General features: G+C 56.4%; 1 protein-coding gene across 1 annotated transcript in view; it reads left to right on the forward strand.

Moving 5' to 3' along the window:
* The window catches only part of COL22A1 (collagen type XXII alpha 1 chain), a 201,139-nt gene extending 180,031 nt beyond the window's left edge, over window positions 1–21,108 (forward strand). The window contains exons 53-64 of the mRNA XM_074316437.2: window positions 616–660; window positions 1,381–1,434; window positions 2,340–2,393; window positions 5,708–5,761; window positions 7,226–7,297; window positions 8,920–8,955; window positions 10,551–10,595; window positions 12,807–12,986; window positions 14,637–14,703; window positions 17,176–17,358; window positions 19,004–19,081; window positions 19,950–21,108. Coding sequence (XP_074172538.2) covers window positions 616–660; window positions 1,381–1,434; window positions 2,340–2,393; window positions 5,708–5,761; window positions 7,226–7,297; window positions 8,920–8,955; window positions 10,551–10,595; window positions 12,807–12,986; window positions 14,637–14,703; window positions 17,176–17,358; window positions 19,004–19,081; window positions 19,950–20,137 — 1,056 coding nt within the window. The 3' untranslated portion in view covers window positions 20,138–21,108. The remainder of the gene's footprint in view (window positions 1–615; window positions 661–1,380; window positions 1,435–2,339; window positions 2,394–5,707; window positions 5,762–7,225; window positions 7,298–8,919; window positions 8,956–10,550; window positions 10,596–12,806; window positions 12,987–14,636; window positions 14,704–17,175; window positions 17,359–19,003; window positions 19,082–19,949) is intronic.
* The last annotated feature ends 4,212 nt before the right edge of the window (window positions 21,109–25,320 follow it).

The following is a 25,320-nucleotide window of genomic DNA, read 5'->3' on the forward strand; positions in this document are numbered from 1 at the left end:
AGACTCAATTCCAAAGTCAGCCCTGCTCCATGAAACTTGAGGGCGTATAAAGCCCCTTTGCACAGATTAATCCTGCAAAGCTCAGCCAGGTGGGCACTTCTTTCACCCTCCTTTTATCCATGGTGGTGTTAGCATTCCAGGGGGTAAGATGATTTTTCCAAGGTCACAGGGGTTGAATCTGGACTCAGACCTGAGGTGACTTCATCTCCTGCCTCCCCCCCTTTCTCCTCAGTCACTGACGCTTCCTGACAGGCACCAGGTGACAGGCCCATGTGCGGTAGCAACTTCTCATGTAGTCCCCCCACTACCCAGCAGGGCAGGCTGGTTTCCCGGTGATGGAGGCGGAGCTGGGGTCAGAAGGGAGGCATGGAATGTAGTTCTTCAGCTCAGGTTAGCAGGGAATGAAACCCGCCTGGCCAGACTCCTGCCCCGTCGTCCCCTGCCTCCCAGGAGCCAGGCCCGAGCAGGGCCCAGCGCCTTGCAGCTGGTGGAGACTGAGGGGAATCGGGGAGCCACAGCGAGAGGCTCAGAATCCGGCCGGACCATCTCCCCAGGTGCCTGCGTCCCCCTTGTCAGCCTGCTCTTTCGGGGTTAATGTCATTCTCTTTCTTCTAGGGCTTCAAGGGACACACGGGCGATGTGGGTGCCCCTGGTCCCCGGGTAAGTGGATGCCTCGCCGTGGGGGTCATTCCGGGTGGACCTGCGCTGGTGCTTCCGGACTTGGAGCCCCTGGGCCTTGCAGGCCAGGACAGCGCCTGGTCACCTGAGAGAGGACGAAGGCAACATCCCTCTCTTGGTCTAGGTTTTCTAGACGTTTCTCCTGGGGGCCAGACACTGACTGACAACCAGTCTGACCAAATCAGCCTGCGGCCAGGTGTGGTCACTGTCGGCTGTGCTCCGTGTAAGCTGTGTGACGGAGGCCTAGCGGACATGGGTGCTTTCCTCAAGGCCCCAGAGCAAATGTGTGGAAGGCATCGGGCTATCCTAGATGACTCTTTTCTTATCCATTACCTTCTTCCCTCTCTTCCGAAAGCCCCAAATGGAAGGAACCTCAGGGGTCTGATGGGTACGCCCCTGCCGTTCTCTGTACACTCCTGAGAAAGCTGACGTGTGGAAGTATCACATGGGTCAGCAGGTCAGGAGGCAGAATTCCAAGCGGGTTTGCCTGAGCCTTCAGCTGGTGTTTCCTGCCGCTCCGAGGGACACACACGGCCCAGGGCTGGAAGCTGGCCTGGGGGGCCCTGCGGACCCCAGCTCGGGGCCGGGACTCTGTGGGCTGCTTTCTCCTCCCTGCTGCTCAGACACACTGTGGTGGAGGCAGCTGGCAGCCTGCTCTGTCTTCTTCACAGCAGGCATTTTGCTTCTGCTTTCCCCCTCTAGGGAGAGTCTGGTGCCATGGGACCGCCTGGCCGGGAAGGGTCACCAGGAAAAGATGTAAGTGTGGGCATCCTGGGGGCCTGGCTGGGTCTGTGGGAAGAGGGGGTGCAGAGACAGTGGAAGGGGCTGCACTGCAGGACCAGGGGACACCCAGAAACTAGCAGGGAGGTCAGTACCGCTGCAGAGCACTCAGGAGAATTCAGTGGGTCAGTGACGTGTCACCTGCCCGCATGGCGGTCCCCAGGCCCCCTGGGCAGCCCGAGGAGGCCCCTGGATCTGGGCTTCATGCCTGATGGGTCGGTGCCTGTGCCGCAGAGTCGATCAGGGGCTTTGCTGAATCGAGCGTCACCTGTCTGTTGACATCAGTGATGCCCCAGTGGGTCCAGGCTTGGATGGACTCCAGCAGCACGGCGGCGTCTGTCCAGGCCGTCTCTCCATCCCCATTGCTCTGCACTCTCAGAGCCCATCACGGCCACCACTGCCACATGCTGTGTGGCCCTTCACACTGCTTGCTTGCTCCCACTGAGTTTTGGTCTTGGGACCAGGGCAGGGCAAGTTGTCTTTTAGTCCAGCCGTACAGACTGAAAAACTGACCGGAGAGGTCAAGTCACGTCCCTGTGGTCACACAGACAGTCAGAGGTGGGAGGCGGGAGCCTGGGGCCTGGAGCCTGGGTGTGCCAGCTCCATCTACCACAGGGCACGGCCATCGCACGTGACAACCTGCAGAGCAATCTGCCATGTGGACACAGCGTCCTGGAAGTGGGTGCTCTGTCAGGAGCGTGGGCACGGGGTACTGGGTTCCAAGAGTGCCTGTGCCTGCCTGCCCTGTGCGTCCACGGTGCCTTTGGTCATGGGTAACTTAGTTTGTTAGTCTTGGGTAACTTGGCGAACTTTGGTCCACATTTAACGGTGCCTCCATCGTCTTCAGTGGCTCTGTGATAACATGGCTGTCTCTGTTCCAGGGTGACACTGGACCCACCGGGCCACAGGGTCCCCGAGGAGAGAGGGGTCCACTGGTAAGTTTTGCTCCGTGTTTCTGTAGGGCCTGTTACCATGGTGATGTCTGGTTGGTTCATCCTCGTGCAGTGTCTGTGGTGTTGAGAATGGCAGTGAAGTCCTAGCAGTTGGAAAACAGTCACTGCCCTAATCCCCTCAATGCCCCACCACACACACCCCAGGCTGCTTCTGGAACCACCGGCCCACAATCCGGAAATTTAAAAGGAGCCATGTGGCGCGGCCGTGGTGTGGCCAGGGCCCAGGCCCTCTGGGGCATGCGTTCCCCATGTGGGTGCTGTTGGGGCAAACACTGGTTCTTGGGGTTCCCAAACTCCTACTCTTCATTTATCAGATACTGCAGAAACACACGTATAGTTTAGCTGTGATGCTAAATTTCCATATGGGGCAATTAGGAAGAAATATGTCTGACTAGGTGACTAGAGAGGCAGTGTAATGACAAAAAGGTGGGGAAACACTGCTCAGGAGACCCCCAGGCCTGGAGCGGCCCCCGACAGGGGCCCCTGCTGGCCGGCATCGGGCTTCCTCATCCATGTGCACTGCGTGTTTCTTCAGCTCCCCTGGCTCTCAGTTTCCTCATCTGTAAAGTGGGGGAGGTGGAAGGAATCCTGTACATCCGGCGAAATGACAGGACAGTGGCCAGCACATAGAAGGTGCCAGGTGGTGGTCAGCCTGAGGCCCCGACCAGCCTCCGTTCCTGGAGGGAGGGGCCTTTGCTCTGCTCCCCTCCGAGGGGCCCGAGGGGCACTTGGGAAGCCCCTGCCGGATGCTCATGGCTTCGAGGGCACGGAGGACGCAAGGAAAGGCACTTGGGAACAGTGTGCCCCAGGACGGGTGCCAGGTGGAGGGTGCCGGCGGCAGGCCCCCAGGTGAGGTTGTGGAGGGCGTCACGCACCACATGCGGGAGGAGGCAGGGGCGAGGCCCGAGGCCCCCACAGGCAGACTGCGGTTTTCTGGCTCCCCCTCATCAATTCTGAGGTGCATCACAAAGAATTTGAACCAACACTGAGTTGCCGAAGTTCACACGTACTTACTCCTTTTTCTGAACACACGAGAGCCGGTTCCAGGGTACTTCTCCGGCAGCCTCACTGTCACTCAGCTGAGATTGACAGGCTCTCCTGACTGAAGAGAAGGTTCCTGCCGACCTCAGCAGCTTCACGGCCTTGAAGGAGACCTCGCTGAGTGTCTGTGGGTTTGGCCAAAGTCTGGTGCCGGGCCTGCAGGAGCGTGTCTGTAATTCACTCAGTGAGTTCTCCCCAGACCCTGTGAGGCAGGTGCCATCACTGTCCCCGTTCAAAGATGACAGATGGAGGCACCCAGAGGTCAGGGAATTGGATCACACAGCAAGTAAGAAGCAGAGCCAGGATTTGGACTCAGGTAGTCTGGTTCAAGCATCTGCAGCTTAATTCAGCACCTACCTGGCCGGTGTGTGAGATTTTCTTCTCAGAAGGATCAGCTGGTGGGAGGGGGCCTTGGGGCTCAGCCGTGGGGGAGGGGACTGTGGACACCATTCCCGGCAGCACAGAGGCTCAGGGGCTGCGTGTGGATGCGGGACATGAGGAATGGCCCAAGGCCCGGGGTGGCCAGGCCTCAGCCCCCTCGGCCTCCAGCACACAGGTGACAGGTGGCCACCCAGAGCCACCCTCCTTCTGTGCACATCCACTTATGCTGGCTCCGAGTGCTGCTGTGTCTTGGCCCTTAGCCTTCCTGCAAACAGAGAGGACCAGAGCGGGGAGGAGGAGAGATAAAATTATCACAGGGATGAGCCACAGTGCGTATTTTTAGAGGCACACAGATGGGTGGCGGGGTGGGCGGGGGAGGTGCAGGGAGGAGCCGTCGTGCAGCGTTCCCTGCAAGGGATGAGTGGGGGAGCAGTCACACACAGGCTGGTGTGATCCTAGGCGGGTCCCAGGGGCTCTCTCTGTGCCTCGGTTTCCTCATCTGTGGCATGGGATAGAGACATCTGCGCTGCATGCTTCTGGCAGGATCTGGTGAAATGAGGCACATGACTCGCCCGTGAGCACAGGGGCACCTTTTAGGCGCAGGTGGAAGCCTTCTTTATCATCGGTAACTGACAAGCCATGTGCTTAATGAAGGTTGGGGTCGGTGTCACCTGGGGTCAGTGTCGCCTGGGTTCAGAGCCCCTCCACTTCCGTTTCAGGCAGGTTTCTTAGCATTTCAGTGCATGGTGGTGTTTGCATCTGTTGTGGGAAGCGAGTTCATGCATGTGAAACCTGCGTGTGGGCAGTGCCCGGGAGTGTTAGCTCCTGTTACTGTAATGGGTTTCCAGGCAGCCAGCACATCCAGGCGCGTGCTTCACAGATGATAACGCATCAGCACCTTTTGGCCAAAGGACCGATGGAGAGTGATTTCCTGTATGTTCTTTGTTTATTCATCTAGCAGAGCACCTCCTGGGTACCTGGCTCTGTGCTAGATGCTGGGCATATAGAGAGAGACGGGGTACATGCCTCATAGCTCCTCTGGGCTGCCCTTGGCTGGGAAGAGAGCCAGGTAGACACGGCCGCCAATGAGGAAAGTCCTACAGGGAGGAAGGTGGTGAGCAGAGGAAGTGACCAGCTCAGGCTGGCGAAGCCGAGCTGCGACTTTTGGGCTTCACAGGAATTTGATCCTCAAAGTGGGTAGCCAGGAACTTTCTGATTTGTATGCTTCCCGGGGATCTTATTGGTTAAGTGTATTTATCAAAATTATAAATGTGCACAAAATACCCATCACATGGGGGCAGATTAGAATTATAAGCGTGAGCCCTAGAACCTGCAGTAGATGGACCCTCCGTTAGCAGCGCTGTGACTGCACCAGCCACTTGTCTTTTCTGGGTGTCGTCAGTATCTGCATCTATTAAATGGGGCTCTAATGATGCCCTTAGTGGGGGGTCAGAGGAGGTGCCGCTCAGACATGCTTCCTCCGTGAGAAGAGCACGCCCGTGGCTTGAGCACTTTTTGTCGGACGGTTGGTTTGCTCTTTCCGGCAGCATCTGAGTTGAAGGATGTGTGGATGGAGGGACGGATGTGGTCGTGAGCATTTACGGTGGTGCCGTGGGCACTGATCCCCGGGCTCGGCGTTGTCCTGCGCACAGACATTGAATTCGACATGAAGATTATGAAGTAAATATTACGAGCGCCTTTTACAAGCTCCTCTGAGTAAGGAAGTGGTTTATTGAGAGCCGCGCTGGCCCAAGGAACAGCTGTCGGTGTGGAAGCGGGTCCTCCACATCTGGTGCTCTCTCTGTTGCACAGCCCTGCTCTGCGACATCCTGGCAGAGTCCTGGCAGAGTTACCACTTCTGTTTCTCCCACCAGGGTAAGAATGGACCACCTGGATCCCCAGGAGACCCGGGCCCTCCGGGAAACCCAGTGAGTACTCTCCCACTGCTACGTGATGGAGTCAGGGCCGGCTTGGAAAGGGGCACGTGGCTCACATCATACATGTCTGGTCTCCGTCCCTGGAGGCATCAGTGAGGAAATACAGGGTCCAAATGGTAAAACAGGCTGCAGGCAAGAGGATCCAGAAAGGACCTCTTTCAAAGTTTAAAATGTATGCACTTGGCTGTCTGTTGTCTACAACCAGGCATCCAAAGGGACAGAACTGTTAAAGAATTAAAAAAAAAAGTGTAATAAGGTTGCACAGTAATTGATGATTTTAGAGGCTGGAAGGACAGGGTCAGGCCGACCAACCCTTCTCGTCGCAGACAACAGGGTAAGCAGGCTTATGGGGATGATGGACAGATTTGACCGAAGGCATCCTCCTGCGGGTGAGGAGGTGACAGACGGGAGAGCAACAAGGGGCGATGGATAGACCATAGAAGGAGGGGGAATGAGTAATCCTCAGTTCTTGTCGCTGGATAGATGATTTGGGACGTGGGGATCAGGTCTGGCAGATGGGGAGATCTGGTGGGGAAGGTGGGTCTTTGATGGATTCTAGGGTTGGATGAGTCAAAGCCTGTCCACTGGGCCACCCAGCCCATCCTGCTTGTAGTCTTACTTGCTGCAGTTGGCAGTCCTGTTTAGAAGACCACTCTCAGGACTGATGCGTCAAGTACTGTCAATGGGCAGACCAATGTGGCCAGCTCGCTATTGTCACTCTGCAAATTAGAGTGACCAGCCAATCCTGGTTTGCCAGCAACCTTCCTGGTTTTAGCACTGAACACCCCGCATCCTGGGGAATCCACTATTCCTGGCAAAGCAGGTCACCCCAGGAGAGACCCATTTTCCTGTTGGACCAGGGACAGCTGTGCTATAGGAATCTAACTCCTCAGCAAATGTAAGGGCCTCCCTCAGGAGCCATGGTTGCTGCTGGGGAGACAGAACGAGTGGGATGGAGCTTGGGTCACGAGGCTGGATCCACTCCCAGTGTAGACCTGGCCCCGGGAGAGCTCCCTCACATATGGTGGCTTCCCAGAAAGCTTGAAACTGAAAGATCCCCAAAGGCTTTTCCCAAAAAGCGATCCTACCAAACCAAGAGCTTTGGTGTCGTGTTGGGAAGACACATATGCCTCGCTGGAGGGCTGCTTGGAGGGGCCACACACATCAGGGTGGTGGTAGTAAACGTTTGCCCTGTTTGGTTTCTGTTGCTTTGAATGAAAAGACCACTGTTGGCGGAGACACCTCTCCTCTAGCTCGCCCATCCCATGACGGCACCACAGGACCCACCGGACCCCCATCTCTCCCTCACCCATTCCCCTCCGTTACAGGGAAGGTGACTTGTCTTCTATTTCGTTGATGTTTCAAGCCTTCAGAGTACAGAGGGGTCACAAGGTTTCTGAATCCGCTTGAGTTGGCACTTGACCTTGAAGAATTAATCCTGTTTTCCCTCCACAGGGCCAGAAGGGAAACAAAGGGGAAAACGGCAGCCCAGGACTCCCTGGCTTCCTGGGTCCCCGAGGGCCTCCGGTAAGCAGAGAACCCCAGTGGGGGCCAGGACGCCTGGCTCTGGGCGTGAGGTTCACGCTCAGTACACGCCCTCCCACCTCCTGTGCCCTGAGGCCCATCCACTCAGGTTATAATGATCCTGTGTGTGTGTGACCAAAGTTAGACTGTGATTTGGGAGACGACGAAGTGCATTGGCTAAAACACACACTGAGAGATCGCACCTGTGTGGGCTTCTCAGCTCCACTGCTCCTCAGTCGTGGGAACCGGGAAAGGCTCCTAACCCCTGTGCCTTAGCGTCTTAGTATTCCAATAGGGGTACTCACAGCACCGACTGAGTTAGATGTCAGGGGGTTAGCAGTGGTGTCCAGCCCATTGCAGACGCTCCATAAATATAAACGATTTTAGTGATGGTCGTGGTGGGGTAGCTGTCCTGGAGCTCCAAGGACCCTTAGACGTCGCTGTACAGAGAAGGTGTTTAGGCTGTAGGGTCAGCACATGCAGGCGCTTTATTCCAGGCCACACAGCCGGTTTGTGCTCCAGCTGGCGCTTGAGTGGGGTCCCCTGAGTTGAGTCTGGGTCCCCTGACTGCGTCTGGGTCCCCTGAGTTGAGTCCGGGTCCCCTGACTGCATCTGGGTCCCCTGGCTTGAGTCCGGGTCCCCTGGCTTGACAGCTTGGTCCAGAGAAGCCGTAGGTTGGTCTTTGCCAGGTTTCTGGGTAGAGGGTTGCTGAGGGGTTCACACATTTCTCACCACGCCTGCTGGCGCATTCTCCGTGCTCGGTCCACCCCTTGGGCTGCTGAGCACTGAAAGAGGGTTGTCTGTAACATGCAAGAGCAGAAAGCTCCCCCTGGGCCCATCTAGCCCCCACCCCCAGTTTAGTTCTGACCCCTGAGGCTCCCTCTGGCCCAGCCCAGCCCCTCGAGCTGGTGAGCCCTCTTGCTCTTTTCTACCCTGCAGCCCAAGTGAACTGGGCTCTGTCCACTGCTGTTCACAGGAGCCTGTTCGTTCCGTTGTCCAGCCGTTAGAGGTCCGAGCCCCCGTCTCCTTCCCCTTACTCCCAGTCTGCTGTCGCGGAGCAGCCAGGTACCTGCTCTTCTAGACTCATTGCGACAATTACTCCTTTAGTCGCGATAATAGCAGGTCAGGTGTTGGCACGGTACGAGTACTGTTCCCATTTTACAGATGAAGAAACTAAGTAAAGCACAGAGAGCTTAAAGAGGCTGTTAAAGGTCATAGAGCCAGTGAGTGGAGGAGCCAAGATTCGATCCTGGGCAGGCTGTCCCCAGAGCCCAGTGTCTCACTGGGATCTTATTCCACACACTGAGCCTGCTTGTCAGAGCGGGTTCCCCACCCGTCACTAGACGGTCTCAGCAGGGGCTGTCCCAGAGGCCTTCCTGCTGGACTCACAACCCCCGACAGTGAGCCAAGAGCTGGTGGTCCCCTTCCCACCCTGGGTCTTGCCTTTGTCTCCTCTGCACAGGCTGACCTCAGACCTTATTGGGGGTGTCCTTGGTTGGCTGGACCATCGATTGTTGTCTTTGCTGCAACATGACTTGAGTGAAAATGTCTGTTTTGAAGACAGTCACGTTACTTGCAATGTGCTGTTGCTGCAAAGCCCACTGGTGTTTTGTTCTGTCTCATAGGGAGAGCCAGGAGAGAAAGGAGTGCCAGGCAAGGAGGTAAGTATTGCCCACCTGTTCTGCCCTTGGCGACCTTTTCCTGGGGGAGACGCAGGGCCAGCTTCATGGGGGGTGACACATGCAGTCTCGGGCCCTTGCTTCAGTGCTCTGCTGCCACTGTCTTGAAGTCCTTACTGCTTTCTGAACAAGGACCCACATTTTAATTTGCAAGGGGCCTACAAATTCTGTAGCCAGTCTGGGGGAACATCGGTCTGTGCCAAACGTTGCCTTTGCCGACTTTCCTTGGCTACCCCAAAACAAAGCAGATACCCGTTATGCTCTGTCTTATCACCCGGCTCTGTTCTGCCAGAGCCCAGGAGATTGGTACAGAGCAGGTTCAAAGATCCCTGATAAATCATGAATAAAAGAAGGAATGAATGTAGCGACAACAACCCAGGGCTTATGTGTGTGAGTTCTGTGGAAATTGGCTTGTCCATTTCAAAGCCTGCACTCTCCCTCTTGAGTGTGAAAATCCTTTCCACTCTGAGCCTTTGGGTCAGTTTCTTCACTGGAGGATGGTGGGGGGTAGGGTGGGGAGATGACTTCCCTGAAGCCGGATTCAGTGGCTCCCTGTGTGGGAAGCATTTGCCCCCTGCCCCAGCCGTGCTTCCCGCTCACAGAGCACATGGCTCACTCACTGATGAATCGCCGTTCCTTCCTGCTCGCCGGCCAGTGGAGAGGAGACACCAGTAGCTCCCTCGGCTGATGGCTGCTGTCTGCACTGACTCTCTGACTCCCTGTCACCTGTCAGCTCAAGGCCAGACGCTGAGCAGGCTCTGACCGCACTGCCCATTTCTAACAGGGCCCCTGCCTCCTGCTGCCCTGTGTGCACTGAGCCTCCAGCTCCTGGCTCCCAGGGAGAGTGGCAGTGGCTCGGTCAGCTGGGTTGCTATGAAATTACCACAGACCGCATGGCTGAGACAACAGACATTGATTTCTTATAGTTCTGGGGGCCGGGAAGTCCAAGATCAAGGTGCTGGCAGACCCGGGTCCCTGCCTCCCTAACTGCACTAGCCGGCCACCTAGTCTGCAGGCCCTGTCTCCCTAATCCATCACGGGGGCCCCACCCTCGTGACCTCATGTAAACCCAGTTGCCTCCCAAAGACCCTCACCTCCTAATACCATCACATATGACTTCTGGGGGGACAGAAACATGCAGTCCATGACGATGAGGAATGTGCCACAGGCAAGGAGGGGTGACCAGCAGCGGGCAGGACACAGCACGACTGCCCACCCTGCATTGAGGTCCTACCCATCAGCCAGCGCAGTGAGGGTAGTCGGAGCTATGGGGGGTCTCCTGGGCGTGCTGAGGGAGTGGGATTTTATCCTGGAAAGGGTGGAGGAGGGCCCAAAAGGGGCGAACCTGGGCTGCTGCCATCCGTCCGGGGTGGGCCTGGCACGAGGAGAGGAGGGAGGAGGCAGTGAGCCCGGCCTGCGGAGTCTGCACAAATAGACTCGCCGTCGGATGACTGAGTTCTCGAGATCCTGGTGCTGAGCGCACAGAATCGTTCATGTAGGAGAACTGAGCAAGGCAAAGCGCCATGCAGGCGGCTGGCCACGGGGAAATGACTCGCCTGCCTTGGGTTCCATTGCAGGGTGTACCTGGGAAGCCCGGAGAACCAGGACCCAAAGGCGAGCAGGTGAGTGTGGCGCGTGGTCCTGTGGGTGTGAGGGGGACCCTGTGCAAGAGGGTCAGTGAAGAGCTGGCGACCCTGGACAGCTGGCTTATGCGCTGGCTTTACCGTTCTCTGGGAAACCATGCGCCTCGCGGGGGGGGCCAGACGTTCTTGTCAGTGTTGTTGGTTTGGTCTTTTCTGTTTTTGGTTGTTATTTTAAGAGGTAAAATCTTCACAATTACAAATTCAAAGGCAAGTGACCTGAGACTGTGACAGATTCCCCTTCTCCGTGTTTGGATGCCATGTGCTGAGCTCGTGTCCAAGTGCCAGGAACCAGGAGCCAGATTTGTCACTGGAGGTGACAGGGGAACAGATTTTTCCATAACGAATCACCTTGGTGCTCTGCTCAGAAAGCTTTTCTTTACACTGGATTCCTCCAAAAAACAACAGGGGGAAATTTTTTTTCCCCCCCCAGCAACCCTAGCGAGGGAAGGGGGCATTGTCGCACTCGTGACAGCTGTCCCTTCCTTTAGAGGAATTACACATCTCGTGTGCCCGCAGCCCTCCAGTTGGTCACATCGCACTGTCACACTGTTGTACCACAGGGACATCACCCACAGCAGAGGATGCATCTCGGCTTCCCTTGCATGTCGGATGGGTGAAGAGCCCGGGGGAGGCAGGAAAGGGGAGCAGACAGCGAGGGGTTGTCACGCCCTCTGCTCTCCCTCTTCCTGCTCAGGGGCTTGCATCCTCTGACCTGTGGTGCTGGTTCCCAAGGGTGCAGCCAGGGAAAGGGGCTGCGGCCGAGAAGGTGCAGAGGCCCCCACCCAGGGTCACACAGGGACCCCTGGGAGCTTTTGCTGCGGGCATGGCTTGAGTTCCGCTTGTGAATCAGGGACTTCAGACCACAGATATGAATATTCCTAATACTTAATAAATGGAGAGTTGCCTTCCCCGTTAAGTGGTTTCGTGGACCGTTTCCAGGGAAACGCCAGCCTCCCCTCCCTGCCCTTCTGGGAACATTTGAAACGGGACAGTCCTCTGCCCGCAAAGTGGCGTTGAGACGTTTAATGACTAGGAGATGCTGTGCCACGAGGTGAGAGGGCTGTGACATTCAGCTGCACGGACACCAGGGCTCTGGGACCCCTGAGCGTAGTGAGGTCCCCGACCAATGACAGCGTCACACCTGAGAAATTTAAGTGCCCTCCTCAGACCTGGCTAAGTTCATGTTTAAATTCACTGCTCTTTTTCTTATTGTTGAAAAAGTAAGACACACGGTTCCACAATGCACACGGCAGAAAAGTGAATGCAGTGAAAAATAGGTCTCCCACCCAGGCCTTCATTCCCTGTCCCCCTCCCAGGGACCCTCATGGACACTTGTGTCTTTCCAGAGTCTCTGCCCACAGAGCCACGTGGGTCTGTGGCATAAACGTGCAGGTGCCTTTTATTTACCCTCCCCCGCCCCCTGCCCCGGAACACAGCAAGACGCCATCCACTGTTTTGTTCCTTTGTTCCTCATCTCACGACACGTGTGGGCGATGCCTCAGCGGACAGCATCCCTGTTCCGTGGCTCTGTGGCCTGTCCATCGCCAGGCCCGTTTCTAGTTACCATCATTTCTCTGCTTTTCCCCACTTCTCCCTCTTCTGCTGTCTCCCAGCAGTGGGGCCCTGTTGCACCTTAGGCTGTGTGTGCTCAGCCACCGGGCAGAGTGCTGGACTGTCCCCTGGTTGCTGTGGTTCCCAGGTCACTGATCCAGGACTTCAAACTCTGGGTCCACGATGAGGAGCAAAGGGTCCCGGGCAGTGTCATTCTCTGTGATCGCGCTAGAGTTGACAGAGGGATCAGGAGATTACCTGTGAGCGAGACCTGTCTGTCTTAGAGCACTGCTGTCCGTCCAGCTGACAGAGAACAGACGGGCCCAGAAGTGGCCGCAGCTCGGCGGTCATCTCGCGGCCAGTCTCTCGGTGGGCAGTTGGAGCCGCACTGCCGGGGGAAGTACTGGGTGGGGGTCTGGAAGCTGGCGTGCTCAGCTCGGCCCCTGCACACTGCCTGTGTGACCGCGGGCCGGTGGCTTTGTCTGTCCAGCCCCGTGTCCTCACTTGGGCCAGGACTGAGGTCTCCCCACCAGAGCTCCGGGAAGCAGAGGACTGGGGATCCCCTGCACCTGGCCAGTCCTGTCTGCTGGGCGCACCTTCCAGCCATTTATTTGCTGACACGCTTTTTTCCTCCTCTAGGGAGATCCCGGGATCAAAGGTGACAAAGGAGCTCCTGGTGGGAATGGCCAACCTGGGGACCCTGGAATCCCAGGCCACAAAGGCCACACAGGCCTGACGGGACCCCAAGGCCCACCTGGAGAGAGTGGGCCGGCCGGGCCCGCGGGGCCTCCGGGCCAGCCAGGATTTCCAGGACCGAGGGTAAGGACACTGGTGTTGCCTCCAACTTGGGGCTCCTTGGGGCCTAAGGAAGCCAGGGAGGGAGGTGGCCTTTAGAGCGACCGGGTTACAGAGCCCAGTAACCTGTGTGATCTGGGGCAGGTTGCTCCCCGTCTCTGAGCCTGCCCTTCCAGGTCTGCTAACGGGATAAGGAGAGCCTCCCCTGACAGGCTCGTGGTGATGATAAGTGACATAACGCGCATCGCTGAAGCTTGCCGAGCAGGGTCCCTCTCCTGCTCTGCCCTCTGCCTCAGTGTGCGGAGCCTGGACATTCACCTGTACTGAGCCCCACGACCCGGTGCTGAAGGTGACTGCGGAGCTGGGCCAGCTCCGTGGTCGGAGCGTCCTCGGGCGGCTCGCCTTCCATTCTGTGCCTGGCTGTGCCTCCCGTCTCTCTGCCTTCCGGGGCACTCGCCCTGCCCTCTGGGTCTCACTTCTCCCAAGCCTAAAAGGAAAGGCTTGTTTAGAGCCATTTCTTTTCCCTTTGAACATATTCTAGTGGCAGGACTCTTACTTTACACACGCTTCTTACACAAGTGCACGTTGACTGTTGAGAGAGAAAGACATTGCTGCCGGTGGGAGTGTCGGTGGGGGCTGGTTTTCCCGTCCACGTGACCTCCCCTTCCCCTCTCAGCAGCCCACGTGGTCCGCTGCGGACCCTCACAGTCCTCCGAGCACAGGCTTAGGTGATCTCCAGTGTCCCATCAGCTCTGACACTGCAGTTCTGTCACTGCCTGGTGGCGGTGCCAGCCTGAGTTTCAGCCACCCTGAAAGGCCGGGCAGCCAGAACCTCTCTCTCAGCCAGGTGTGGGGGGCTGGCGCAGAGCCCCCCTGGGTCCCGGCCAAATTCTCCTAGACCTGCTTCTTCGGGTGGCAAAGGACATGTTGAGACTCATAAAAGATTATTGACCAGAAAAGAAAAAGAGAATAAGGAGATGGAATCCATCTCACGCTGAACCCCATGCCAGGTGCTGGGGCTCCAGAGAGGAGCCCAGTAAGACCCGCACCCTTGCGGGGTGGACGCTGCCCTGCAGGAGTCGGCGGACAGGGGGGAACACAGTGTGTGAGGACGGCTCTGGCAGATTCTTCTGAGAATCCCAGGTCACTTGGAGCCTGCAGGTGGCACTCTGCTTCTCTGGCCCACAGACAGCTTCTGGGAGCCAGGCTCCAGGACTGTATCACACACCTGTGTAGGTGTCAGACAAGATGTCCAGGGCAGGCAACACAGACCCGGGGAGCCAGAGCGGCCAAGTGGCCAGTCTGAGAAAAATCAAACGTGATTCGATGTAGGAGGTGGTCTGTGAGCTGGGCCTGGAGGTAGCAGGCCTCGGGCAGGGAGAGAGCTATCGGAGGCCAGACCTCCCAGGACCAGCGCTGGGGAAGGAGAGCCAGTGAAGGGGCGGGAGGGGTGTAGAGGGGCGGGCAGCAGGGGCCTCAGCCCGGAGTCCAGGTGGCATCCAAAGGGGACACGCTTCCTGCACGACAAGTAAAGAGGGAGGGTGTTCCGGGTGTAGAAAGGACTGGACCAGGAAACTGTGATGTGCGTTGCCATGCCCCCGTTTCCTGATCCATCCGGTGGCAGTGGCAGGAGGTCCTAGGAAGATCACTAATGCCACCTTCCCTCCCTCCTAGGGGGAACCTCCCTCTCTGGACACCCTGAGGCGGCTCATCCAGGAAGAACTCGGGAAACAGCTGGAAAGTGAGTCGCTGGCCTCTCTCTCCCACCACCAGGCAGATAAGGACCCAGATGCTCTTAGGAGCCCCGGAAAGGAGTCCTTCATTCACCCGCAGTGCTTTTGCAGCCCGGTTTGCAGAGGCCCCTAAGAGCGGCTCGTAGAAATCAGGGTCCAGGAACCCCTTGCAGGCTCCAGCCAGCCTTCCCTGCCACAGCCCTCTCCACAGCTCCCCTTGAGTGAGGCCTGAATTACCTCTCTTACGGGGCGCTCACCATCTACAGACCCAGCTCTGCTGCGGCCGTTCATGGTTCTGTGCATTCAGTCACTTATGTAATCAACAAGTGACTTTGGCAGGCCTGCGATGGTCCTCGCGGAACTCCCAGCCCCTCGGAGGAGATGCGTTAGGACACACTCAAGATGATTTCAGTGCAATAAGAGAAGTTCTGGGGCTTAACTTGGCACAGAGGCCATTGAAAGATGACCAGTGAAAGTACCTAAGCTAGCTCAGCAGTGGCTTCCTGGAGGAGGGGCCGTGTGAGGTAAAAGGAGGGCTGAGACCCCAGGCCTCTGGAATGGCAAACCCCGAGGCGGGCGGGGACACACAGTGCTGTCAAGGAGCCAGAGTCCTTTCAATCCTCGTGCACTGGAAGTATCGTCAACTCCTAGTCTTTCGTGAGCCAGGGACATAGCAGATGCTCAGGAAGGGAGAAAAGTAGGGAGGCAATCATGGCAGCCTGTAGACCTTGCCACACGTCAGATGGGCTTCTAAGCGCTCGCCACGTTAACTAACTCTGGGAACCTGCCAGCGAGCTCATGAAGCACGTAAGACTGTTAGGAGCAGAGGTGCTCAGTAAGTGACCCGAGGCTGAAGAGCTCAGGTAAATGAGTAGGATCTACATACAGGTGCGCTAGCTGCAGAATCGGCGCCTTAACTGCCACATTCCCGCTTCCCTCCTATGGAAACGGTTAGGACAAGCCTGTGGCCAGGAAGATGAGGAGTCCGTGACTGTTACCAGGCACAGATGGACAGCAGGGGAAGGCACGTTTAGTCACGTGCTCGTGTCTCAGGCAGTTAGTTTGCACCCAGCACATGCCACACTCTGAGTTGGGTTTGCGGACACACATCAAACATGATGACCCTTGTCCCTGCCCCCCCTCCTTCCACAGGAAAGCCGCAGACCATTGCCTGAAGGAGAAGGCAAGGATCTGGTGTAGGGCAGGCAGGTGACGGAAGGAAGGACGCCCAAGGCGAGACTGGCGGATGGCGCTGGCGGGCCCTGTCCTGAGGTCTCCTCTGTCGGGATCTCCACGTTCTGGCTTCTGGGTGTTAGATTTATCCTGACCCAAATGGCCTCTGCTCTTGGGGCATTGCCAGCCCAGGAGCAGAGCTAAGATCTGTTTTGAACTAGTTTAGGTGGAGCGTCAGCTGGGCTGAGTTATTTCTTTCAAATAATCTTTAGCGGATGAAGCATCAACTCCCCTTTAAAGATGAGAAAATCAAGGCTCAGAGAAGGGGAGGCGATTTGCTCAGGTCTCAGCTGGACCCCGCCCACCCCCCTGGGGAGGAAGGTGCTGCCTCATCCACAGGGTCTGGAGACTCTGCTCTGCCTTGGTTTTACCACCACAATGCCTGGGGCTCGGGTGGCCCCCTTGCTTCTCCGGGCTCAGTCACACCATCTGCAGGATGGAGGGCTTGGCCCGACTCTCTGACTGTATGGCAAACAGATGACCTTTGGTGACCTCACATGGGTGCTATGTTCCCAATGCGATAGAAGGACATGGTGGCCAGCAGTTGGACGTCAGGGTTTTTCCATCAATTCTGTAATCTTAACAGTTTAGACATCTAAGGGTCGTTAATGACCGTCCTCTCCAGCCCACCCTTTGTGGAGGAGGGATTTGACGCACACATATGTGATTGGATAGTTTTGTGTGAGCCACTTAAACCCTGCCCCCTGCCTCAGTTTCCCAACTGACAATTACAACAACTATTTCTGCTCCACTGCTGCTGATATTACTAGTGCTGCTGTCATTTGTGTCACGATTGTAGCAGCCGGTGTGTACATGGTGCTTTCCGTGTGACCGGCACAGTTTTAATGCATTACTTATTTACGCCGTCCTCATCCTAACCCACTGGGCTACGTGTTACTTCATTGCCTCCGTTTTACAGAAAAGGAAATGAGGGCTAAGAGAGGTCGCGTGGCTTGTCCCAGGCCACGCAGCTGGCAGTGGCTGCCCTGGGACCCCAGCCCAGGCCGCCTGGCTCCAGAGGCAGTGACAGTCACCCAGAACCGCATCGGCCGCTGTGGGCCACCCGTCAGCAGGTGCATGTGCCAGGGCGCAGACATGCTCCGTGCTGTGCTGTCGCTGTGGTTTTGGTGGCTGTTGTTTGCGCTTGTTACTGTGTCCTTGGTGCTCACATTTGCAGTGAGTCGCCATCCTGTCCTCTGCCCATCATCCCACCTTCATGATATGTCTCTGTTCTTCTGACTCCGTAGCCAGACTTGCCTACCTCCTGGCGCAGATGCCCCCGGCACAAATGAAGGCATCTCAAGGCAGACCCGGGCCCCCGGGCCCCCCCGGAAAAGATGGGCTTCCAGGCCAGGCAGGCCCCATGGGGGAGCCAGGACGGCCCGGGCAGGGCGGTCTGGAAGGGCCCTCTGGACCAGTGGGTCGCAAAGGTGAGTGAGGACGGAGAAGATGTGCTTCCTAGTGAGCATGTGGGCTGAGAGGGGCGCCCTGAGGTACCCCTACATACGTTAGGCATAGTTTATTCCATTCTCGTCCCTGGCAGCTTGATAACACCCTGAATTTTGGCGTCTTGTAATTTTTTCATATGTATAAGAGGTTTGCGTACTTGACATTTTTGGAAAATGATGCTTCTGCCAGGAGGGTTGAATGCTTCTGCTGCCTTGTTCTGTCTCCTCCTCCACCACTCGATTTCAGGGAATCATACAAAATGCTCTCTTTCCCCTTCTGACTTTAGAACCGAGGATTAAGCCATTTAATCTCCCGGCAGATGGGCACTAAATACGAGCTTGATAATTGAATGAAGCCGCTCGGAGCTGCAGCTGAAATGGCTGCGACCTCTTCGCTGGGTGTAGGTAGCAGGCGTGGAAAGTGAGACAGCAGCTGGTCTCTCCTTCAAGGGCAGCGCCTGTCCCTGGTGACTTAGCCAGCGGCAGGCCAGTGAGAACCGCTGTGTCTCCCTCCAGGCAGGCAGATGTGGGAGCCAGAGGAAGGGCCTGAAAGCAGACTCGTCATCCTGACAATGCACACCTTCCCTCTGGCGAGGAATAAGCATGGGGTGGGGAAGGGATTGAGTGTGGTGTGATTTCAGCCACCATTCGGTGACTCGGCATTAGGGAAATGGATATCCCTACCATCTTCCTCTTTCCATGGCCCATTTCTTTCCTTGTTCTTCATTCATTCATTCATGCCTGTAATGTTTCTCCTTCTAAAATGCATTTTCTTACATTTGTGTCCAAGTCCCACCTCTTTTGGTTCATAAACGGTGCATACCAGAGATAATTTTGGAAACGACATGGCAAAAAAATGTGAATGATGAAAAAAAAGATGAGAGAGTTTAATCAAATCAGTACAGTGTTGACTCAAATATAATCTCAAATGTCCTCCCAGGGAAACGGACCCTCTCTCCCTGGAATATCTGCTGTGGTTTTAAATTCCTATGAGGGCATTTACCCCATTCGGTTTCATATAAGCATGTTCTTTGTGCCCTATTTCATCTCTTATTAGAGTTCAGGCTACTTGAGAGGAGAGTGTTCTTACGTATATGCCCATAATGTTAGGATGTTGAATTTGTTTATCACCCAGTTCCTTCTCAGAGGTTCAGGCAAGAAGCTCTGAGGACGGGGACGTGTGACGTGCAGGAATGGGTGTCTGCGGCCATCCGTGTGTCTCTGGGAGAGAGTCCATGGCTGTGTACATTGTGTTTGAGAGAGTCCGTAGGTGTATGTATTTGCTAGAATGCGTCTGAACGTGCACACGTGGGTATGTGACCAGGTAGTTACGTGCGTGAGTAAACGTTTAGGTGTAAATGTGGTATTTGAGCATGCATCTACACCTAACTGGAGTGTCAAGTTATTTGGGAGCCCACATGTGTGTGTTTCAGCATGTGAGTGTGTGCTTGAGTGTGGATGTATGTGAAGGAATGTGTGAGCGGGAATTAGGGCCCCAGTGTGGCGTGTGTGAGAGCAACGGGGATTTGGAGCTCAGAAGTATCAGCTCCATACCCCTGCACGGTGGGGTCCCACCTCACCCCTCATCATGGGTCTCCGCCAACAAAGGTGTGTGTTTTTCTCACAGGTGAGCGAGGAGCCAAAGGTGACCCAGGTGCGCCTGGCGTTGGCCTCCGAGGAGAGATGGGCCCCCCCGGAATCCCAGGTAGGCAGGTGTCTGGTTCTCGGGTGAGGGTGGTGGTTCCCAGGCCTGAGATGCACCAGCAGCCGTCCTGCCTGCCTCACCACAGGCCTCAGAGAGGGCTGGGAGACAGGGCTGCGGTTAACACAAGGGGCCTGGGGCACTGATGGGGTCTTATGAAAGCTTTCTGACATGCCAGCTTCTCGACTTATTGAGAAAACCTCAGTACATTCCATGAGTTCTTGAGGTGTGGCCGTGAATTAAAAATCCTATGAAATGGTCCTGAAGAAAAGGAATCTGGGGTTACATAAGTCTGGGAAGTGCTGGGAACCGCGCTTTCTATGATTATTAAGACTCAAGAAGGGACATCATTGGTAGGGTTAAGTGCAGTGAGCTTCCCAGTAGCCAAGGCAAAAAGGGGAGATAGACTGATCATACATGACTTTGTGATACTAAAGGGAGGCACGGAAATATGCTGATCGGTAACACTTTCTGGGACTGTCTGGTCTGTCTGTCGGCTGCTTCCATTCTGTCTACATCTCTAAGCTGATGGTTAGTGATGAGGACGTGGTACCCCCCTCCCAATTCAGATGCATCTGCCAGGGCCACGTCAGAACACAGGAGGCTCGCTTGGTCTCCCGTCTCGTACTGGAGCCCATGTTCCCTTCCTGGCCTGGGCCTGCCTTTGCTCGCTCCTCCCTGATGGAGCCCCGCTTCCTGTCCTCATGCAGACAGTTGAGGAAGCCCCCCTGCATGTCCAGCTGCCCCTGCTATTCTAGTCGTTCAGGGGATGTGTTAGTCCTCGGTTTATACTGGATGGAAGCAGTGGGAACAGGGCCTGTGTGCTCCAGGAGGAACTTGAACTACCTGTTTCTTTTGTTCCTGGGGCCAGGTCAACCCGGGGAACCTGGCTATGCTAAAGACGGGCTCCCTGGGGCTCCCGGGCCTCAAGGGGAGACTGGAGCAGCTGGACACCCCGGGCCCCCCGGCCCCCCTGGCCCCCCTGGCCAGTGTGACCCCTCCCAGTGTGCCTACTTTGCCAGCCTTGCTGCTCGCCCAGGGAATGTGAAGGGCCCCTAGAAGATTCCGGAACACCAGAGACTGCGATGGATTTCTGAAACTTGCACTCAGAGCCCAAGGAAGCCAGAGGTCTTGGAATGTGTGTTTTTTCTTTTATCATTTGTTTTTATTTTCTCGAGAGACCTCAACATTATTGAAACCAACAGATGCAGCCGGTTGATCAGATTCACATTAATATTATTATTATTATTAATTATGATTATTATTTCATGTGATAATAATGCCTTGCGAGTGTTTTTCCCTCTCCTCTCATGTTGGGGAAACTTGATTTGTGGGGCAGTGGATTGCTTCTCGGTTCTTCTGACCACCCATCAGATGTGGAGCTGCCCATTTTCAGGAGACTCTTGGTGCTATAAAACCCTGACCAGATACTTGCCAGCTTTACCTCTTTCCTCAAAGGGACACTTTAATAAGATGAGTCAGTGGGCTTCTGTTCTCAGCTGTGCCCAGAGTCGCCCAGGAGAATCTATGCGAAAGGCACCGCCTCCCAGAAGAGACAGTGCAGCAGGAAGAGAGTTTGCAGACATGAATGTTCTCGCCTCCTGATGGGAAGTGCACGTAGCACGGAATCAGTCCCAGGGGAGCAAACGTGGCCACCTCGGGGCTTCAGGCTTGCTGAAGTGTAAGGTGTCGCATGGGTCGCCGTGGCTGTGGAATGCCGTGTCTGGACCACAGAGGGGAGGCTGGTGAGGAGAAGGCAGCCCCTGCACGTTTATTTGGCTTCTGAGCTGCGGACAGGACCCTGCAAGCTCCTCGCTGTTTGCTCTCACTCACTGTGACTGTAAAGTAGGGTGTCCAGTGGCCGCCTCCGTCTTTCCCGATGGTGGGCATTTGGCCAGGGCACTGGCCAGAGCTGGGCAACGTGTGCCTGTAGGTTGCACCTCTGAAAGAAGCTGTCTGGAGGGTATGTGTGTCTGTGACACGCCAGCACGAACCGGTGCCCAATAAATCTGACTTCCTTCTCAGCTCCACGTGGTGAATCCTTTCTTACCTCCGTTTCATTATCAGGTTCTTTGGGGAAGGGAGAGAGCGTGGGGGGGTAAGGAATGTTTCTGTCATTAAGACGTGTGGGACCTGAAAAGGCGCCTGAAACCAAGCAGGACCTGCCCAGACCATTCCAGACCAGTGTCCCATTTCTCCAGGGCTCCTGCTCCTAAGGGAGGCTCCGTTACTGTCTTCACCTCTGAGAGCCCTGAGGCTGGGGAAATGGAGGGAGATGGGGATGCCGGCCTGTTCGGATTGCTGCCCTTGCAAGGAGGCCTCACCCCGACAACGTAACCTGTCACTGCACAGTTAACCAAGATGCTCTGTGTGTGACAGGGCAAGCTGTTGCTATGGAGACATTTGTGAGGTTGTCAGGCCCAGTCGCCCCTTGGTTCCCTTCCAGAATGTTCCCTGTTGTCAGGGAAGAATGGAGAATCGGCAGGAGTTACCGAGCGGGCTGCCACTCAGAGCAGCCGTATTCCCCAGGGGTCTGAGCGGGTGGGGAGACAGTGGATAAGGACGTGGCAGAGATGGGGCTGGAGGACACGTGCTCACTCCCAGACGGACGCTCGTTCCTTGAAGCTCCACAGACACGGCGCCAGGGGCTGCCAGGGATGGCACGGTGAACAGGTACGTGGAGGGCACAGTCTAGAGAGACTGGTACATAATGACCTGCAAACACCGTTTGTGGGCATCACACCAAGAGACAGACACATGGAACAGCGCCTTCCGATTTCATTTCGTGAGTGCTGTGAAAGATCCAGTCTGCAGGTAGCACAGAAGCCTGCACGATAAAAGTGAAAGTAACAGTACCCTCTGCCAGCCGTGGCACCCACTTTACCTCCCTGCCATCGTGGGCAGGTATCTTCAGCCTCATTGTAAGGTCAGAACAGAGCGATGAGAGGTGAGGTGAGTGTCCAGGGCGCACAGCAGTGAGCGGTCAGGTTCTGATGGAAATGGGCTCCGTGCTGCCCGGCCCTGCTCCCAGCCAAGTGAGCAGACATGGCCAGGCCTGGCCGGACACACCTCTTCATCGTCACTCACCTACCCAGACGTCCTGCACCTCTGATGCCAGATGCCACGCTGCAGATGCTTCCCTTCTGTCTCTCAGTCATTGTCCCATTCGGACGGGAGCCCGCGGAGACGAACCACTTAGGGTCGTGCGGCAGGGGCCCTGCAGGATGGGAAACACCCCTCCTGCCCGTGGGTTGGTGCGCGGAGCGTGGGGCCTGGGGAGAGGAGTCAGGAGCACAGCCCCACAGGACGCCCTCTCATGCCAGACCCTCGTGAGGGCTTTAGCCCCACTGCAGCACAGTGGGGAACGTGGAGCAGACATAAAGTGATCCATGAAGAAGATGGTGCCAGGACCTCACGCTGAGTTCAGACACCTGACAGGATGGCTCCTGAAAGGAATGCGTGAGTGAGGTTAGAAGGTGACCGTGTCACGTTGGCCTCAAGGCAAGCGTTGCAGCGTAGCTGCCCAAAGAAGGGGCATGCTCCTGCGGTGTGCGAGCCCTGCCGTGAGAGTCATGCAGCAGATAATATCCCAACTGCTGTGGGGCTCAGGACGCAGCCCTGGGCTGGGTCACGCTAGGGAAATGGGGGAGTCACGGTGAGGGGTTCAGGCATAGGGCTTCGTCCTGGGATGTAGGTGCCACACAGGGTACGAGCAGAAACACTGGGAAGAACTAGGTCAGGGGCTGGGTCAGAAAGAACCGGCCAGGTCAGAGTCGGGTAGGAATGGGGTGGGACGGGGAGAGGGGAGAAGTGACGATGACAGATGGCCTCCTAAGTGACCGAGTTAGGCCTAGACTGTGCAGACGTCGTCTCTTGTAGCCCTCATGCCTGGCACGCAGGCCAGCCTTGGTTCCGGCTCCCCTTGGAGGATGAGCGCCCGGGATGAGGAGAGGTGCAGCCACTTAGCCGAGGTCCCCTAGCAGGTGAGAGGCGCTGGTAGAGGCACAGCCCCTGTGCTTTGTCCTGGGCCCCTGGGCGAGAGGTGGGTGGGGGTGGGGCGGCAAGGCCCCACTGAAGGGGCTTTCACTTAGTGCATTTGGCCGCCAACACAAAGTACCACAGGCTGGGGGGCTTCGGAAAGCAGGCGTTTATTGCTCCCAGTTCTGGAGGCTGGCAGTCGGAGCTCCGGTGCCAGCCTGGTCCGGTGAGGGCCCTCTTCCGGGTCGCAGGCGTCTCTCTCCCTCTCCTTCCCCACTCTGTCCTTCTTCTGTATCTCCCTCTCTCTCTCCAGTTCCCATGGCCCTGCCACCCTGCCCCTCTCCCCCACTCGGCTACCTGCCTGTCTCTCTCCATTTCGCCTCTCTTGGTGTCTCCCTGCCCTTCACGCTCTCTATTTTTCTCTTTCCCTTTTGCGGCCTTACATTTTTGACATTATTGGCTTGGCCCTCCCTTTGGTTTTCTCCCATCTCCTGCCTCTCCTCCCCCTGTGTCTCCCCCTCAGCCTCCCAGCACCTGCCCCCTTCCCCTCACCACTGCTCTCTCTCTAAGCCACCTCCAGGCCCTGTTTTCACTCCTGTGTGCTTGGGGCTCGGTCTCTGGGCCCAGGATTGATCCAGCAGGTGGAAGAATCTCACAGCCCAGGGCAGAATCGCTCTCCTGGAGAGAAGCTGAGTTGTCTGAGCCGCTGGCATGCCCACGGCCCACTGGGTCCTTGCACAGCATGTGAAGTTCATGGTGCATCACTGCCTGGCCTGCAGCTGGGCAATGGGCCTATTTCACCGTGGAGTCTAAAGGGTCATGCTGCAGAGTGAGGTAAGGGTTTCTCTGCCCTCCTGTGAAAGCAGGGCTCTTTGCTTTGGTTCAGTGTTGCTTGTCAAGAGCTTGTTCTCTGCACAGAGTCTGTACAGACGGGGGTCGGGTGGGGGGGGACAGTCCAGACAGGGGGGAGAAGGGGAAGCCAGCCCGTGTGCCCTCCCTGGGCTGGGCCCTGTGAATCCAGCTCCAGTTCCCATGCAGGTCTGAGCGGTACATCCCTCTGCATCCACGTGTGTGCCTGGCCACTAGCAGCATGACCATTCGCTGGAGGACTGCAGCTCCCGTTACTCCCACTGTCACAGGGTCACTGTCACACTGTGCCCCCCACTAAGGCCAGTGGAGGCCTGTGGGGGTGGAGCCAGGCCTCAGGCACCTGGCCCGCTCCTCTGGCTGGCAGCCTCCCTGGTTGGCATGTCCGTCTGCTCGCAGTCCTTGAGTCTTGGAGGGTCACGGTCGGGGTGCCCGGGAGCCTTCTCTTCTCTGGACCAGACCTTTTCTCCCCGCGCCGCATGCCGGAGGACGCTTTCCTTCTGTTGTAGGGTTTGGGGGTTATGAGACAGAGGTGTAGGAGAGGGTAAAGCCTCTTTGAAACACACTCCACGCTGAGTTCTGCTGCCTGCTGTTCTCCTAGAAGGGTCCTCTGGGGAGAGGGACACAAAAAAGGTGGCCGATGTGTGGGGCTCCTTGTGGGGTCACTGTCCTGGATCCTCCTAGTTCAAGACCACAGGGTAAACCTCCAATTGTTCAGAGGATGAGTGAAGGCGAGAGGTGGCCCCGACTGTGGCCGAAGCACAGAAGCGTGGGTGGTCGTCACAGCCCAGGCCAGGAGAGGTATGACTGCCAGCCCGTCTTACAGGTGGTGACACGGGCTCAGAGCGGATAAATGTTAAGGAGAAGGGGCCTTACCCGTTTCCACACAGCCAGCATGCAGAGGATTCAGCCGGAGATGAGGATGGTTTTTCTCTATAGGCAGTGTGTTGCTTTTGGATTTATTTTTTTCTGGACTGCACAGCGTTTGATGGTGACAGGAAATCATTTAATTGCTGGCGCTTTCTGGTGGCACAGAAAGATGGTGCCCTTTGCTATGGATTGGTGGGGGCTGAGCACGTGGGCTGGGAGGTTCTCAGCCGGCTTGTACGTTACAGCGGGGAACGGTGCTGGGGCAACAGCTCCATTCGTGTACGCGGTCCGTAACTTCCCAGAGGGCCAGCGTTAACAAGGCACCAGTTTACATCCAAGAGGTACAATAGTTAAAATATAATTATTCTTCTCTTTGAGGAAGTTTTATTCTAGTGGGGGTATAGAGAGGCAGCATAACTATTAAGGAGACACAAAGATACTGAAAAGGGCCACAAATAAGACAGAGTAGGGTAATATAATAGAGTGCCCGTCTTAAGGAGACTGGAGAAAGAAACTCGGAGAAGATT

This window comes from Rhinolophus sinicus, chromosome 6 (genome assembly GCF_057876585.1).
Source record: "Rhinolophus sinicus isolate RSI-liver-muscle chromosome 6, RSI-T2T, whole genome shotgun sequence".
Lineage (NCBI taxonomy): Eukaryota > Metazoa > Chordata > Mammalia > Chiroptera > Rhinolophidae > Rhinolophus > Rhinolophus sinicus.